The 12,638-nt window shown below is 42.9% G+C and overlaps 1 protein-coding gene across 1 annotated transcript in view; it reads right to left on the bottom strand.

Annotated features, from left to right (window-relative positions):
* The window catches only part of LOC136573694 (cytochrome P450 2G1-like), a 57,740-nt gene that overhangs the window by 22,677 nt on the left and 22,425 nt on the right, over positions 1-12,638 (bottom strand). The window contains exons 3-6 of the mRNA XM_066574956.1: positions 11,272-11,421; positions 7,351-7,511; positions 4,491-4,667; positions 1,387-1,528 (exon numbers count right to left, since the gene is read on the bottom strand). Coding sequence (XP_066431053.1) covers positions 1,387-1,528; positions 4,491-4,667; positions 7,351-7,511; positions 11,272-11,421 — 630 coding nt within the window. The remainder of the gene's footprint in view (positions 1-1,386; positions 1,529-4,490; positions 4,668-7,350; positions 7,512-11,271; positions 11,422-12,638) is intronic.

The raw sequence follows: 12,638 nt of genomic DNA, 5'->3' as shown, positions 1-12,638 counted from the left end.
TGACTGCGCTGGCCACTCCATTACCGATAGAATACCAGCTGCCTGCTTCTGCTGTAAATAGTTCTTGCACAATTTGGAGGTGTGTTTAGGGTCATTGTCCTGTTGTAGGATGAAATTGGTTCCAATCAAGCGCTGTCCACTGGGTATGGCATGGCGTTGCAAAATGGAGTGATAGCCTTCCTTATTTAGAACCCCTTTTACCCTGTACAAATCTCCCACCTTACCAGCACCAAAGCAACCCCAGACCATCACATTGCCTCCACCATGCTTAACAGATGGCGTCAGGCATTCTTCCAGCATCTTTTCATTTGTTCTGCGTCTCACAAACGTTCTTCTTTGTGATCTAAACACCTCAAACTTGGATTCATCCGTCCACAACACTTTTTTCCAGTCTTCCTCTGTCCAATGTCTGTGTTCTTTTGCCCATCTTAATCTTTTTCTTTTATTGGCCAGTCTCAGATATGGCTTTTTCTTTGCCACTCTGCCCTGAAGCCCAAAATCCCGCAGCCGCCTCTTCACTGTAGATGTTGACACTGGTGTTTTGCGGGTACTATTTAATGAAGATGCCAGTTGGGTACCTGTGAGGCGTCTGTTTCTCAAACTAGAGACTCTAATGTGCTTATCTTCTTGCTTAGTTGTGCAATGCGGCCTCCCACTTCTTTTTCTACTCTGGTTAGAGCCTGTTTGTGCTGTCCTCTGAAGGGAGTAGTACACACCGTTGTAGGAAATCTTCAATTTCTTAGCAATTTCTCGCATGGAATAGCCTTCATTTCTAAGAACAAGAATAGACTGTCGAGTTTCAGATGAAAGTTCTCTTTTTCTGGCCATTTTGAGCGTTTAATTGACCCCACAAATGTGATGCTCCAGAAACTCAATCTGCTCACAGGAAGGTCAGTTTTGTAGCTTCTGTAACGAGCTAGACTGTTTTCAGATGTGTGAACATGATTGCACAAGGGTTTTCCAATCATCAATTAGCCTTCTGAGCCAATGAGCAAACACATTGTACCATTAGAACACTGGAGTGATAGTTGCTGGAAATGGGCCTCTATTCACCTTTGTAGATATTGCACAAAAAACCAGGCATTTGCAGCTAGAATAGTCATTTACCACATTAGCAATGTATAGAGTGCATTTGTTTAAAGTTAGGACTAGTTTAAAGTTATCTTCATTGAAAAGTACAGTGCTTTTCCTTCAAAAATAAGGACATTTCAATGTGACCCCAAACTTTTGAACGGTAGTGTAGGTATTATAAAATGTACAATAGAAAAGAACACATTTCTAGTCTGAGAAGAGTTATGGCAATCATTGGTCACATGAACTGGTCAGTCTTACCACTGTGCTAGCTGCACAATACAGGCTCTTGTACATTGAGTCTACATAAAATACCTTGTATCTCAGGGTATTTTATAAGGATAAGGAATCCATGTCGTAATGTGGTGCTGACTGTCTCTGTTCCAGCAAAAAACAAGTTCAGGACGGTCAGTACTAGGTTTCTTATGTTGAATTCAGAAGTAGGGTTTTCATTGTCCTACAATGTAATATAAAAAAAAACCTGTCACAATTCTGTGTTCACACTGGAAAAATGATCAACTTTAGAATTCACAGTATTTAACCCCTTATGAGCACGGACATTTTTCTTTTTTCTATGCTGTACACAATGACTTTTCTGTGTGTCTTTTTCCTGTACTATGATATCATAGTCTGTATTATCTGTCCATTGTGGCATCCCTGTTTGTATAGTTCCTGTACTGTGATGTTATTAAAAGGGTTGTCCAATTGTAAACTATTGATGGCCTCTTCTCAGTATAAGGGAGGAACCCTAAAAGAGAGGGTGGACTACTTCTGAAGGAGAAGAGGGTATTACCTTGGAAGCTCGTAGTAGAGGCGGTGGGTCAGCTTCCTACTTCCCAGCTTAGGAAGTCTCTTTCCTAAGGCAGACTCCTTACCTGTGTGTTCTCACATATTGTGATCCCAGGTTGCAGAAGTGCCATCATGGGCTTTTGACCGTAAAGATTTTGCAGATCAGCCATGGGTGCTTTAAAACTGCAACATTACTTTTATCGAATTATGAACAGTGATTTAATAGCAATATTAGCAGTTACTTAGTTTGCCTCTGCATACATTTATTTAAGTTGTTTATGGTGAATTAACCTTAGGCTACATTCTATCGGGTAAGTGTAATATTGGACCGCAAAATTTCTGTGTGTGAACATTTATTTAGATCAAGAGGGGTGTATCCCCCTCCCCTCTGCATCTGTATGTTATAATTATGTGCCATCCAAACTAGTTTCCTTCATTAGCCTGTTGGGGGTGAATTATCCCCAAAAGCTTGTTGTAACATCATGTATTTTTGTTAGCCATTAAAAGGTATTATATCTACAAGATTACTTGGTTTCCCTCACTGAGAACAATCACATATTGCTCTACAGGCTAACACCGTGCCAAACCTTTTAATGGTGTTATTGTAACGCACTACCAAACGCTACCTGGGCAATCCAGGACTCGCAGAACTTCAGGCATGCTCTGAAAACGCACCTCTTCAGGGAGGCATACCGCATACCCTAAACAAACCCCTCTGTACTCCGCCTGATAACATGCTCCCTGACCTACTGACTGCAATCCCTGCTAGCCATCATAAACCGCTTCTGCAGCCATACCGATTCTGCCGTCACACGGCCAAATGTCTGGCCATTGCCTACCTATGTGTATAGAATCCCTCACTCTCCACCTTGCCATACCGTAAACATCTTTAGCCCTTTACTTTCTGTATCCCCCCATTACTTGTAGTATGTAAGATCATTGGAGCAGGACCCTCACCCCTATTGTTTCCATAAACTGATTACTATGTAACCATGGTTCTGTAATTTTTGTGTTTTTTTTCTTTCTGTATTCCGCCTGTCTATGCAAGCGCTGCGGAATATGTTGGCGCTAATAAGCTTGTTTACAGTGTTCATTAACCCCTTAGTGACGGCCCCATAGTGTTTTTACGTCCCGCTATCTCCCTTCATAGAGTGCGGGTGTCAGCTATTTATTAGAGCTGACACCCGGAGGTAATAGCCGCAATTAACCGTACGGCTGAAATTGGAGGAACCTCTGATTCCAGCTGTTTATAATTGCAATCATATGTGACCAAGACATGATCAAAGGCAACTTCATCCTTTAATAGGGTCACCAGGTTTCCCAATAATGGGGTTTAAGGCTAGGGAACCTCTGTGTAGTCAGCCCTGTGCAAAACAATTTACAAAAAACACAATAACTTACTATAAAATATTTTTTCTTGCGCGTATGTTACATAAAAATTAAAACTTACACTTGTTAGGCATTCACACGCTTGTAATAACCTGAATAAGTATTTTAACAATTGTGCAATATAATAATTTCTTCGTGGATACACATAAAGCAATGGATAGAGTTCTAGAGTGATGGGAGGTAAGTGGTAAATGAAAAGGAATCCCCCATTATCAGCTTGCATTTTTTTGGACAATCAAACTGTAGGTGCCAGTCTGGTTTTTCTAACCCCTCCTATTAGCATCTGTTTTACCTAAAGAAACCTTCATCAAGCTGCTCATTTCCTCTACAGTTCACCAATGTGGGAGTTGCTCTTTGCATTGGCGCTCTACTGTGGCTCATAAAATGGCCCATCCATGGGATGATAAATGTCCTAATAAATCATATGAAATAGAGTTTATCTAGATGTGACAACTTCACTCTTGATGGTCCTAAGGCCTAACGCCCACAGACAAATTTTTGCTGCGTTGTACGCGTCGGAAATCCGTGGCGTTATGTCGCAGGTATTAGGTTCTATTCAACCTAATAGCTCGCTGCCTTTCAATGTTCACACTGTGAAATTCCCCCCTGGAATTAAGCGGCATAATAGAAACCACAGCATGTTTTAATTGCCACGGAAAAACACGTGGTCAGCTTCCATTGTGAAGCCGACTATCACGCGATACCTCTGCTGTGAGCACAGTGGATGTATCACGTGATCACGCGTCACCATCTCCCGTCATCCGTGTCATCCCGCACTGCCGGCTCGAGGGACGGGAATAGCGTAGCGGATCCGGAAGGTGAGTATTGGGGTTTTGGTGGGCGCCGTGGCTGACTCTGCTGCGATATTCAGCTAGCGGAGTCCACCCTGACTGTGGGCATGAGGCCTAAGGGCTCCTACCCACTTGCCTTCTTTTTAGCTCTGCGATTTCGCTGCATTTTTTTTTAACGCAATTGTCAATGGGACTTTCTAATGTTAAAAAAGCATCGCACAAAAATCGCAAAGCACCAACTTGCAATGCGTTTTTAACAGTAGAAAGTCCCATTGACAATTGCGTTAAAAAATGCAAGTGGGTTAGAGCCCTAAATGATAATTTTTTACTGCTAGAATTGCTCATTAGTTAATCTATCCACCATACACTAATCACTGATCTTCAGCATAGTCCTGGAATGTCAAGCTCCTTAAAAGTTGATCAGTTAAAAAAGAAGGGGATAATAGTTACCTTTTGCATTTTAGTGATGAAACAATCAATATAATCTCTGGGAGACGTTGGGTCTATCGTTGCTTTATTCATCTGGACTCTTTCTGATACAAATTTCACCATTCTCTTAATGATGCGATTGATCCTGTGGTGTGGTCCAGGCACATAGTCCATAATTTTAGGAATTAGTTCCTGTAGCTAAAGACAGCATGTATTCATTATTGAGAGCTATATTTGGAGGAAGAACACAGGCGCTGTATGAATTACTAAACTTTCGTGCTTTTTCAAAAATTATGTTCAAAAGAAGAAAACAATGGGAACACCATCTGGGGGTTTTCTCTGTAGACAAATATTTTACATTCCACTTAATCATCGTCTTCATGTTCCGGTCATCAGATGGTTCAGCTTATGCTGATACAGAGCCCTTTCTATTCTGTCTACTTTCTACACAAAATTGTGCAGAGTCATACCTCATGCTGCCCAAGGTGCAACATTCCTGATGCTGCTCTATTGCATATGACCTGGACCTGTCCCAGGATAAAGACCTATTGGTCAGAAGTTTTAGCAGGCATTGACTTCAAAGTTTTACTGTTTTTTTTTTTTTTTTACAGTAAATGTAGTTTTTCAATCCTTTTGAACTCTTGTTTGTTTTTAGGCAATATGTATGGGTTTTGGCAAGGCTTTTTATTATTAGAAAGTGGTCATCTTCTCACCTGAACCTGTGTGACACAGATTCCATAACATTAATTAAACAAATATATAACTATGAAGGCTCAGTTAATTCTTATAGACTCACAAGCTCCTCAGTAGCATTACTACGCCTATAGGCCAAACTATTTACTTAAAGGGGTTGTCCCGCGCCAAAACATTTTTTTTTTTTTTCAAACCCCCCCCCCCCCCCCCATTTGGCGCAAGACAAACCCGATGCAGGGGTTAAAAAAGAACACCGCACAGCGCTTACCTGAATCCCCGCGCTCCGGTGACTTCTTACTTACCTGCTGAAGATGGCCGCCGGGATCTTCACCCTCGGTGGACCGCAGGGCTTCTGTGCGGTCCATTGCCGATTCCAGCCTCCTGATTGGCTGGAATCGGCACGTGACGGGGCGGAGCTACACGGAGCCGGCATCCTGCACGAGCGGCCCCATTGAGAAAGGAAGAAGACCCGGACTGCGCAAGCGCGTCTAATTTGGCCATTAGACGCCGAAAATTAGACGGGCTCCATGGAAACGAGGACGCTAGCAACGGAGCAGGTAAGTGAAAAACTTCTTATAACTTCTGTATGGCTCATAATTAATGCACAATGTACATTACAAAGTGCATTAATATGGCCATACAGAAGTGTATAGACCCACTTGCTGCCGCGGGACAACCCCTTTAAAGGGATCTCCCCATCTCAGCTATACATGGAAATACTGATCCATACCAGGTGTCTGGGTGGTCAAGAAGATTGAAATAGCCAAGGAGTTGTGCAAAAAACATAGCTCTGTCAGCTGTTTCTGTAATCCAGATCATCCCTGGTCACCTTATACGACCGGGCTGAGAGTGGTGTGGGTGACAACAAGAGATAGGTACAGGACTCACCTCTAGAACCCGCATTTATCTGACTTTTATGGCAAATTCTGGGGATATTCCATAAATGTCTGAGATGGGAATATATCTTTAAATTATGAAGCTATTCATTAAATTGTCATGTTTTTGTCCCTCCCTTTGCCCCATCTCTCTCCCTTGGGTTTTGAGGTGGTTGGTTGAGTTGTTGGGACCTACTGTATATCTTCAGTATTTTTAAGATCAGTATATTATATTTTAAAAATTGTTGTAAATGTTGTAATGAATTAATACAAACAACACAGAACACATATAATCTAAATATTTAATTTGAAGAAAGGATGTCTTTAGGAGAGCAAACTTGTCCCACGTTTTAGTGAATGCAACAATCCGTCCACAGAGGATACGCTCTCATCCATCCATCCATTAATAACTCCATAAAAGAAGGAAACTGGACAGCACCATATTATCATATCCACCCAGAAACATTTCGGCTCAACACATAACTTAAGAAAGGCTCATAAATTGAGACAAAATATCACTTGGTATATCTCCTGCCACAATAAACCTGCAGTGATTATATGCAGTTGTCCAATCTCCTTCTTGAATGGTACCATCTCGTTGTTAAATTCCCTCCTGGTCTTAACGTAAAAAGTAACGGATGTCATAAAACCCCTTTAATTATTTGCATGCAACTTTGTTTTCATTCATTCATTCTAAATACTGAAGTGTACTTTGCAAAAAATTGATAGACTCTCAGTGCATTCTCCTTGCTGAACTATTTTGCAGACTTTTTTTCCCAGGGGTTATTTTAGAGCAATGCTCCCTGGGAAAAAGCATACAAAATAGTTCTCCCTCACAATGAAGTACATTGCGCAGAGGAGTTTTGGTGTACTTGCTCTATGTGAGTTTGGCTGATAACCCACATCATGTTTCAAGGCTCTATACAGGGGGGTGGACATGGACTTAAAGAGTAGTAGTTACCTAAAGGTGCACTGGATAGATCATTTACATTCTCTATACATGGGTACTCTGTTTTAGCTTACACCCTTAGTCATTTCCCAAGGACTATTAAAGATCATATATAGACTCATATAGTACCTCCCAAGAGGTGGCACTGTGGAGGTTATTCAATAACTCTTTTGCACAGCTTTTCTGCATGACCCATTATACTCCCCTACAATGTTGAGGTGCTCTCCACAAGGATAGACGTTACACACTTGGGACTTACATTCTTTGTGGAGAAAAGCTACAATATTCTACATATCTGAAACATGGATACCTACAGATATTTTATTTTTACAGATTTTTTTAAACAATCAGTACTGTACTGTACCTGGCCCCAGGTTGAGCTCATCAGCACAAAAGTCTCATTAAACAGATTAAGGAGTTTCAGAAATTTCAAGTCTTCATATTCAAACCGCTTCCCAAAAACGACAGAGCAGATAACATTGGAGACGGCCTGGGCCAGAATATTCCTAGGATTTACGGGCTTTTCTGTTGGTGAAAATTAACTTAATGAGATATAGAACTTATCTTACACATGTATGGGCTTCAGTGAACATCTATAAAGGTATCACTTCATATATATATATATATATATATGTTTATATATACAAGAGTATTTAACATCACAGAGAACATCTATATTGACTCGGTACTTGTAATTATTACCTTCACTAAAGTGAACATGCAACTTCAACATTTTGTTGGAATAGACAATTAGTTGAGAAGAGACTAATGAGCTCAATAAGGGTGGGGTCACACGAGCGTGTCTTTGTTTGGCATATGCACACACAAAAACACGCTTGTATTTACAACAATGCATTCCCTATGGTGTGTTCACATGTCCGTACTTTGCAGGTGCGTGCCTGCAAAGATAGGACATGCGTGCACCATTGGGAATGCACGCATTGCTTTCAATGAAACCGAGGCTGCTGCCGGCAGCTCTGTTGAAAACAATGGTTTACTGGCACCCCTGCATTCTTTTTCAGGGAAGGGCTTTACATATAAGCCCTTCTCTGGAAAAGAAACATTTTAGTATAAAAAAAAAAAAAACCCTTACATCTCCGCCGCTGCTGTGACACCCGCGGGCATGAAGAACATATCTACCACATCTGTGGCAGATGCAGCAGAGGAATTCTTCAATTCTCAGCCGCAGCTGTCACACATGAGAGCTGCGGTAGAGAATCCTGCTGCGGCATCCCCATCATTGGATTTCAGGGAAGGGCTTAAAACATAAGCCCTTCCCTGAAAATCCAAGAAAAGTAGTGTAAAAAAAAGCATACTCACCCCCCTTCAGCTGCTTGGGCTCAGCCGCGACTTCTGCCGCTGTCCCCGGCTCTGTAGTTCTGAGCTATCAGCATCCGGGGATTAAAAATCCCCACCTGCTGGTAGCTCTGATTGTGATTGGCTGAAGCGCTCAATTTTTAATCCCTGGCTGCTGATAGCTCAGAGCTACAGAGTCGGGAACAGCAGCAGAAGCCGCCGCTGAGTCCCGGCGGGTGAGTATTTATTTTTTTTGTACACTATTTTAAATGGCTTTTGAGGGAGAGGCTTATGAAGCCCTTCCCTGAAAAGCCACTGACGGCTGCCGGGGCTTAGCGGCGACTTCTTCTGCTGTCCCCGACCCTATAGTTCTCAGCTATCAGCAGCCGGGGATTTAAAATCCCCGCCTGCTGGTAGCTCTGATTGTGATTGGCTGAAGCGCGCAGCCAATCACAATCAGAGCTACCAGCAGGCGGGGATTTTAAATCCCCGGCTGCTGATAGCTGAGAACTACAGAGCCGGGGACAGCGCCAGAAGTCACCGCTGGGCCCCGGCAGCTGAAGGGAGGTGAGTATGCTTTTTTTTATTTTCAACACTATTTTTTTGGGATTTTCAGGGAAGGACTTACCTGAAATTCAATGCCGGCAGCAGGATTCTCTATCGCAGCTGTCCTTCTTGCCTGCGGGGGTCAAGGCAGCAACAGAGAGGTACGGGGGTTTTTTTGCACTAAAATATTTCTTTTTCAGGGAAGGGCTTATATGTAAAGCCCTTCCCTGAAAAAGAATGCAGGGGTGCCGGCAGAGCATTGTTTTCAATGGGGCCGCCGGCAGCAGCCGCAGCTCCATTGACAGCAAGCACGCAGCTGCATACACGTGTCTTTTTGCTCGTACATAGGTGCTCACCTATGTACGCATCTATGTACGTGCGAAAACACGCTAGTGTGACCCCACGCTAAGTCATACAAATTCAGTGCAGCAATAAATGAGCTATCAGTGACATACAACCCTGTAGAAACATCACTTCAGGTAGAACCTTGCTAAAAGCTTGGTATGGGTTTGTGTTCAAGTTTGATATGAAGCTGGGTTCTACTGGTTCAATTTGCTCAACGCTAATGTTCGTGACAGCTCCATATGTGCATTTAATACTTAGAAGCACTGAGGTAATTGTGACGTAGCTGCATACATCTGGTGGTGCTATTTTACTTATAACTAGAGATGAGCGAGCACCAAAATGCTCGGGTGCTCGTTACTCGGGACGAAATTTTCGCAATGCTCGAGGGTTCGTTTCGAGTAACGAACCCCATTGAAGTCAATGGGCGACCCGAGCATTTTTGTATATCGCCGATGCTCGCTAAGGTTTTCGTTTGTGAAAATCTGGGCAATTCAAGAAAGTGATGGGAACGACACAGCAACTGATAGGGCAGGCGAGGGGCTACATGTTGGGCTGCATCTCAAGTTCACAGGTCCCACTATTAAGCCACAATAGCGGCAAGAGTGCCCCCCCCCCCCCCCGCAATGTCAGCGTAAAGATCGTTCTCCTCTGCCATAGCTGTAACAGCTGTGGCAGAGAAGAACGATGTTTTCCCATTGAATTCAATGGAGCCAGCAATACAGCAGGTTCCACTGAAAGCAATGGGCTGCCGGCGATCGCAGGATGAATTGTCGGGAAGGGGTTAAATATATAAGCCCTTCCCTGCAATTCATCCAGAAATGTGTTACAATAAAAATATATACCGGCGTATAAGGCGACGGGGCGTATAAGACGACCCCCCAACTGTCACCTTATACGCCGGCAATACAGTGGAGCAAAGAATAAAAATCATTACTCACTTCTTCTGACGTTCTGCGCCGCTCCTGCAGGCTGTCGCTCCCTCCTGGTTCCCGGCAGAGCATTGGTTTCTGGACGCAGGGCTTGAAATCCCCGCCTCCAGAAACACAGCCAATCACAGCCATTCAATGACATCATTGTCATTGGCTGTGATTGGCTGAAGGCACGTGTGTTTCTGGAGGCGGGGATTTAAAGCCCTTCGTAGAGAAAGCAATGCTCTGCCGGGAACCAGGAGGGAGCGACAGCCTGCAGCAGCACCGCAGAACGTCAGAAGAAGTGAGTAATGATTTTTATTCTTTGCTCCACTGTATTGACGGCGTATAAGGTGACAGTTGGGGGGTCGTCTTATACGCCCCGTCGCCTTATACGCCGGTATATATTTTTATTGTAACACATTTCTGGATGAATTGCAGGGAAGGGCTTATATATTTAAGCCCTTCCCGACAATTCATCCCCGCGCACGCCGGCAGCCCATTGCTTTCAGTGGAACCTGCTGTATTGCTGGCTCCATTGAATTCAATGGGCAAACATCGTTCTTCTCTGCCACAGCTGTTACAGCTGTGGCAGAGAAGAATGATTTGTCTTCTATATGTTCTCAATGGGGTCGGCGCTGCTGCCGCCGGCCCCATTGAGTGCATATAGAGCAGAGAACAGCAATCGCAGATCGCACATAGGTGCGATCTGTGATTTCTATGGCCTTAAGAAGGACCGTTGGGGTTCTTGAAACCTAAAATACTCCTAACACTCTCCCTATAGCAGCTCCACCAAGATACCACTTTCCCTGAACTAATGTCAGAATGCATCTGTGGCGAGCCGCGGGAGGGGCAGATTTTAATACTCGGGTGACACCTAATCTCGCCAGCCACTCACTGCAGGGGGGTGGTATAGGGCTTGAACGTTGCAGGGGGAAGTTGTAATGCCTTCCCTGTCTTTCTATTGGCCAGAAAAGCGTGCAAATTTCTCAGGGAAGAAAATGAAAGTAACCCGAACATCGCGTGGTACTCGTTACGAGTAACGAGCATCTCGAACACCCTAATACTCGAACGAGTATCAAGCTCGGACGAGTACGTTCGCTCATCTCTACTTATAACCAATATGAGATGTTATTGCTAAGATCTTGTTTCTGTTTGTCAGATAACAATGATTACAAAGGAAATTATACGTTTAAATTCTCTGATTGCTTCCACCAAACACTGAGCTTCTTCCTGGATTCTTTCCTCAATGCTTCTCTTCCCCATGCCAAAATTCCTTAGAGTAGTGAGTGAGAACCGACGGAGCTGTTTCCAACGCTCCCCATTACTGAATACAACTCCTGCATGAAAGAAATTGGAAGTTATCACAACAATGTACAATATATATTCTTCTTTAATATGGCATCTGATAATACAGAAAAGCTGATAATGCAGCAATTGTTCTAGCATAGAACTGCAGTTTAATGTGGAATTTCACAAGACCAGGTAAAGATTTAGCATAGTGAACCAACTGCAAAATGCTCCTGGCTAAAAAATGTCTAAAAAAAACCCTTTTAGTATCAGATTGTTACAAAATCACTGAAGCAGAACGAACACCAGATGGCCAATTTAAATTTGTCACTGTAGGGTTCGAAGAAATAACTTAAAATATAACTTTTATTAGCCGCCAGCCTACCACAAGGGCTGGTGCTGCTACCATTCTGGTCTTTATTATTTTAAGGGGGAATCTCTGGGGAATCTTTAATTCTTCTGGGTGATAGCATCATTTATCTCTCCTTTATATTCTTGTCAGCTACAGCTTAGTTTGTGCTACTGTTTAGCAGTTGAGGATCTCTCTACTATTTTTCTGACGTTTTGCTATGGAAATAGGTTCCTGATGACACTGCGATAATTGCAGCAGAAACGCGTTGAACCGCGTAAATTGTTTGAGAGCAACGTCCTAAGTCCTCTATATGCAATTTATGGCTGTCTTTTGTCAATGATGGACTATTGATATTGTCCTCTTTTCTGTAAGAAATCCACACAAAGTGCTTTTCAATTCCTATCAGATTGGGCACAATATAGGGATTTCTTTTACATCCTGTGCACCTTACTTCTGAGAGGATAGGATTCCTTCCAGCTGAAATTTTCGCTTGGTCTCAACAAGAGATTACACCAGGAAGGGAATTTTTACTTATCCTAGTCAAAAATCAGACCAAGGAAATTTCTGTGACATTTTCTCACTCTTGGAACGCAATCACCTGACTAAACTCCTCCTGTATTCGCTTTGGGAAGGAAAAGGTGATGCAGTTCTGAGATCAGTTTTATGTACTAGTCTGGTTGACCCCTCACTCAAATGGCTATAGCTATACTGTATATATTGGAGGTTAGCTTTTGATCATTTTCTAAGCCATAGTACATACCCTCTCTAAACTAAAGCTACTTACTTTCCCGTAAATACGGTATCTCCCATCATACAATATCTCTGGGAATACCTACTGGGGAATAATTCTTTTATGTTTTCTTGTGTGTCTCCCGGAGACTTGTATATCAAGTTCCTTTTTTAATGCAATATTTA

The sequence above is a fragment of the Eleutherodactylus coqui genome, chromosome 7 (assembly GCF_035609145.1).
Source record: "Eleutherodactylus coqui strain aEleCoq1 chromosome 7, aEleCoq1.hap1, whole genome shotgun sequence".
Taxonomy (NCBI): Eukaryota; Metazoa; Chordata; class Amphibia; order Anura; family Eleutherodactylidae; genus Eleutherodactylus; species Eleutherodactylus coqui.
Note: the sequence above shows the minus strand (reverse complement) of the source record. Positions and strands in the feature narration are given on the sequence as shown.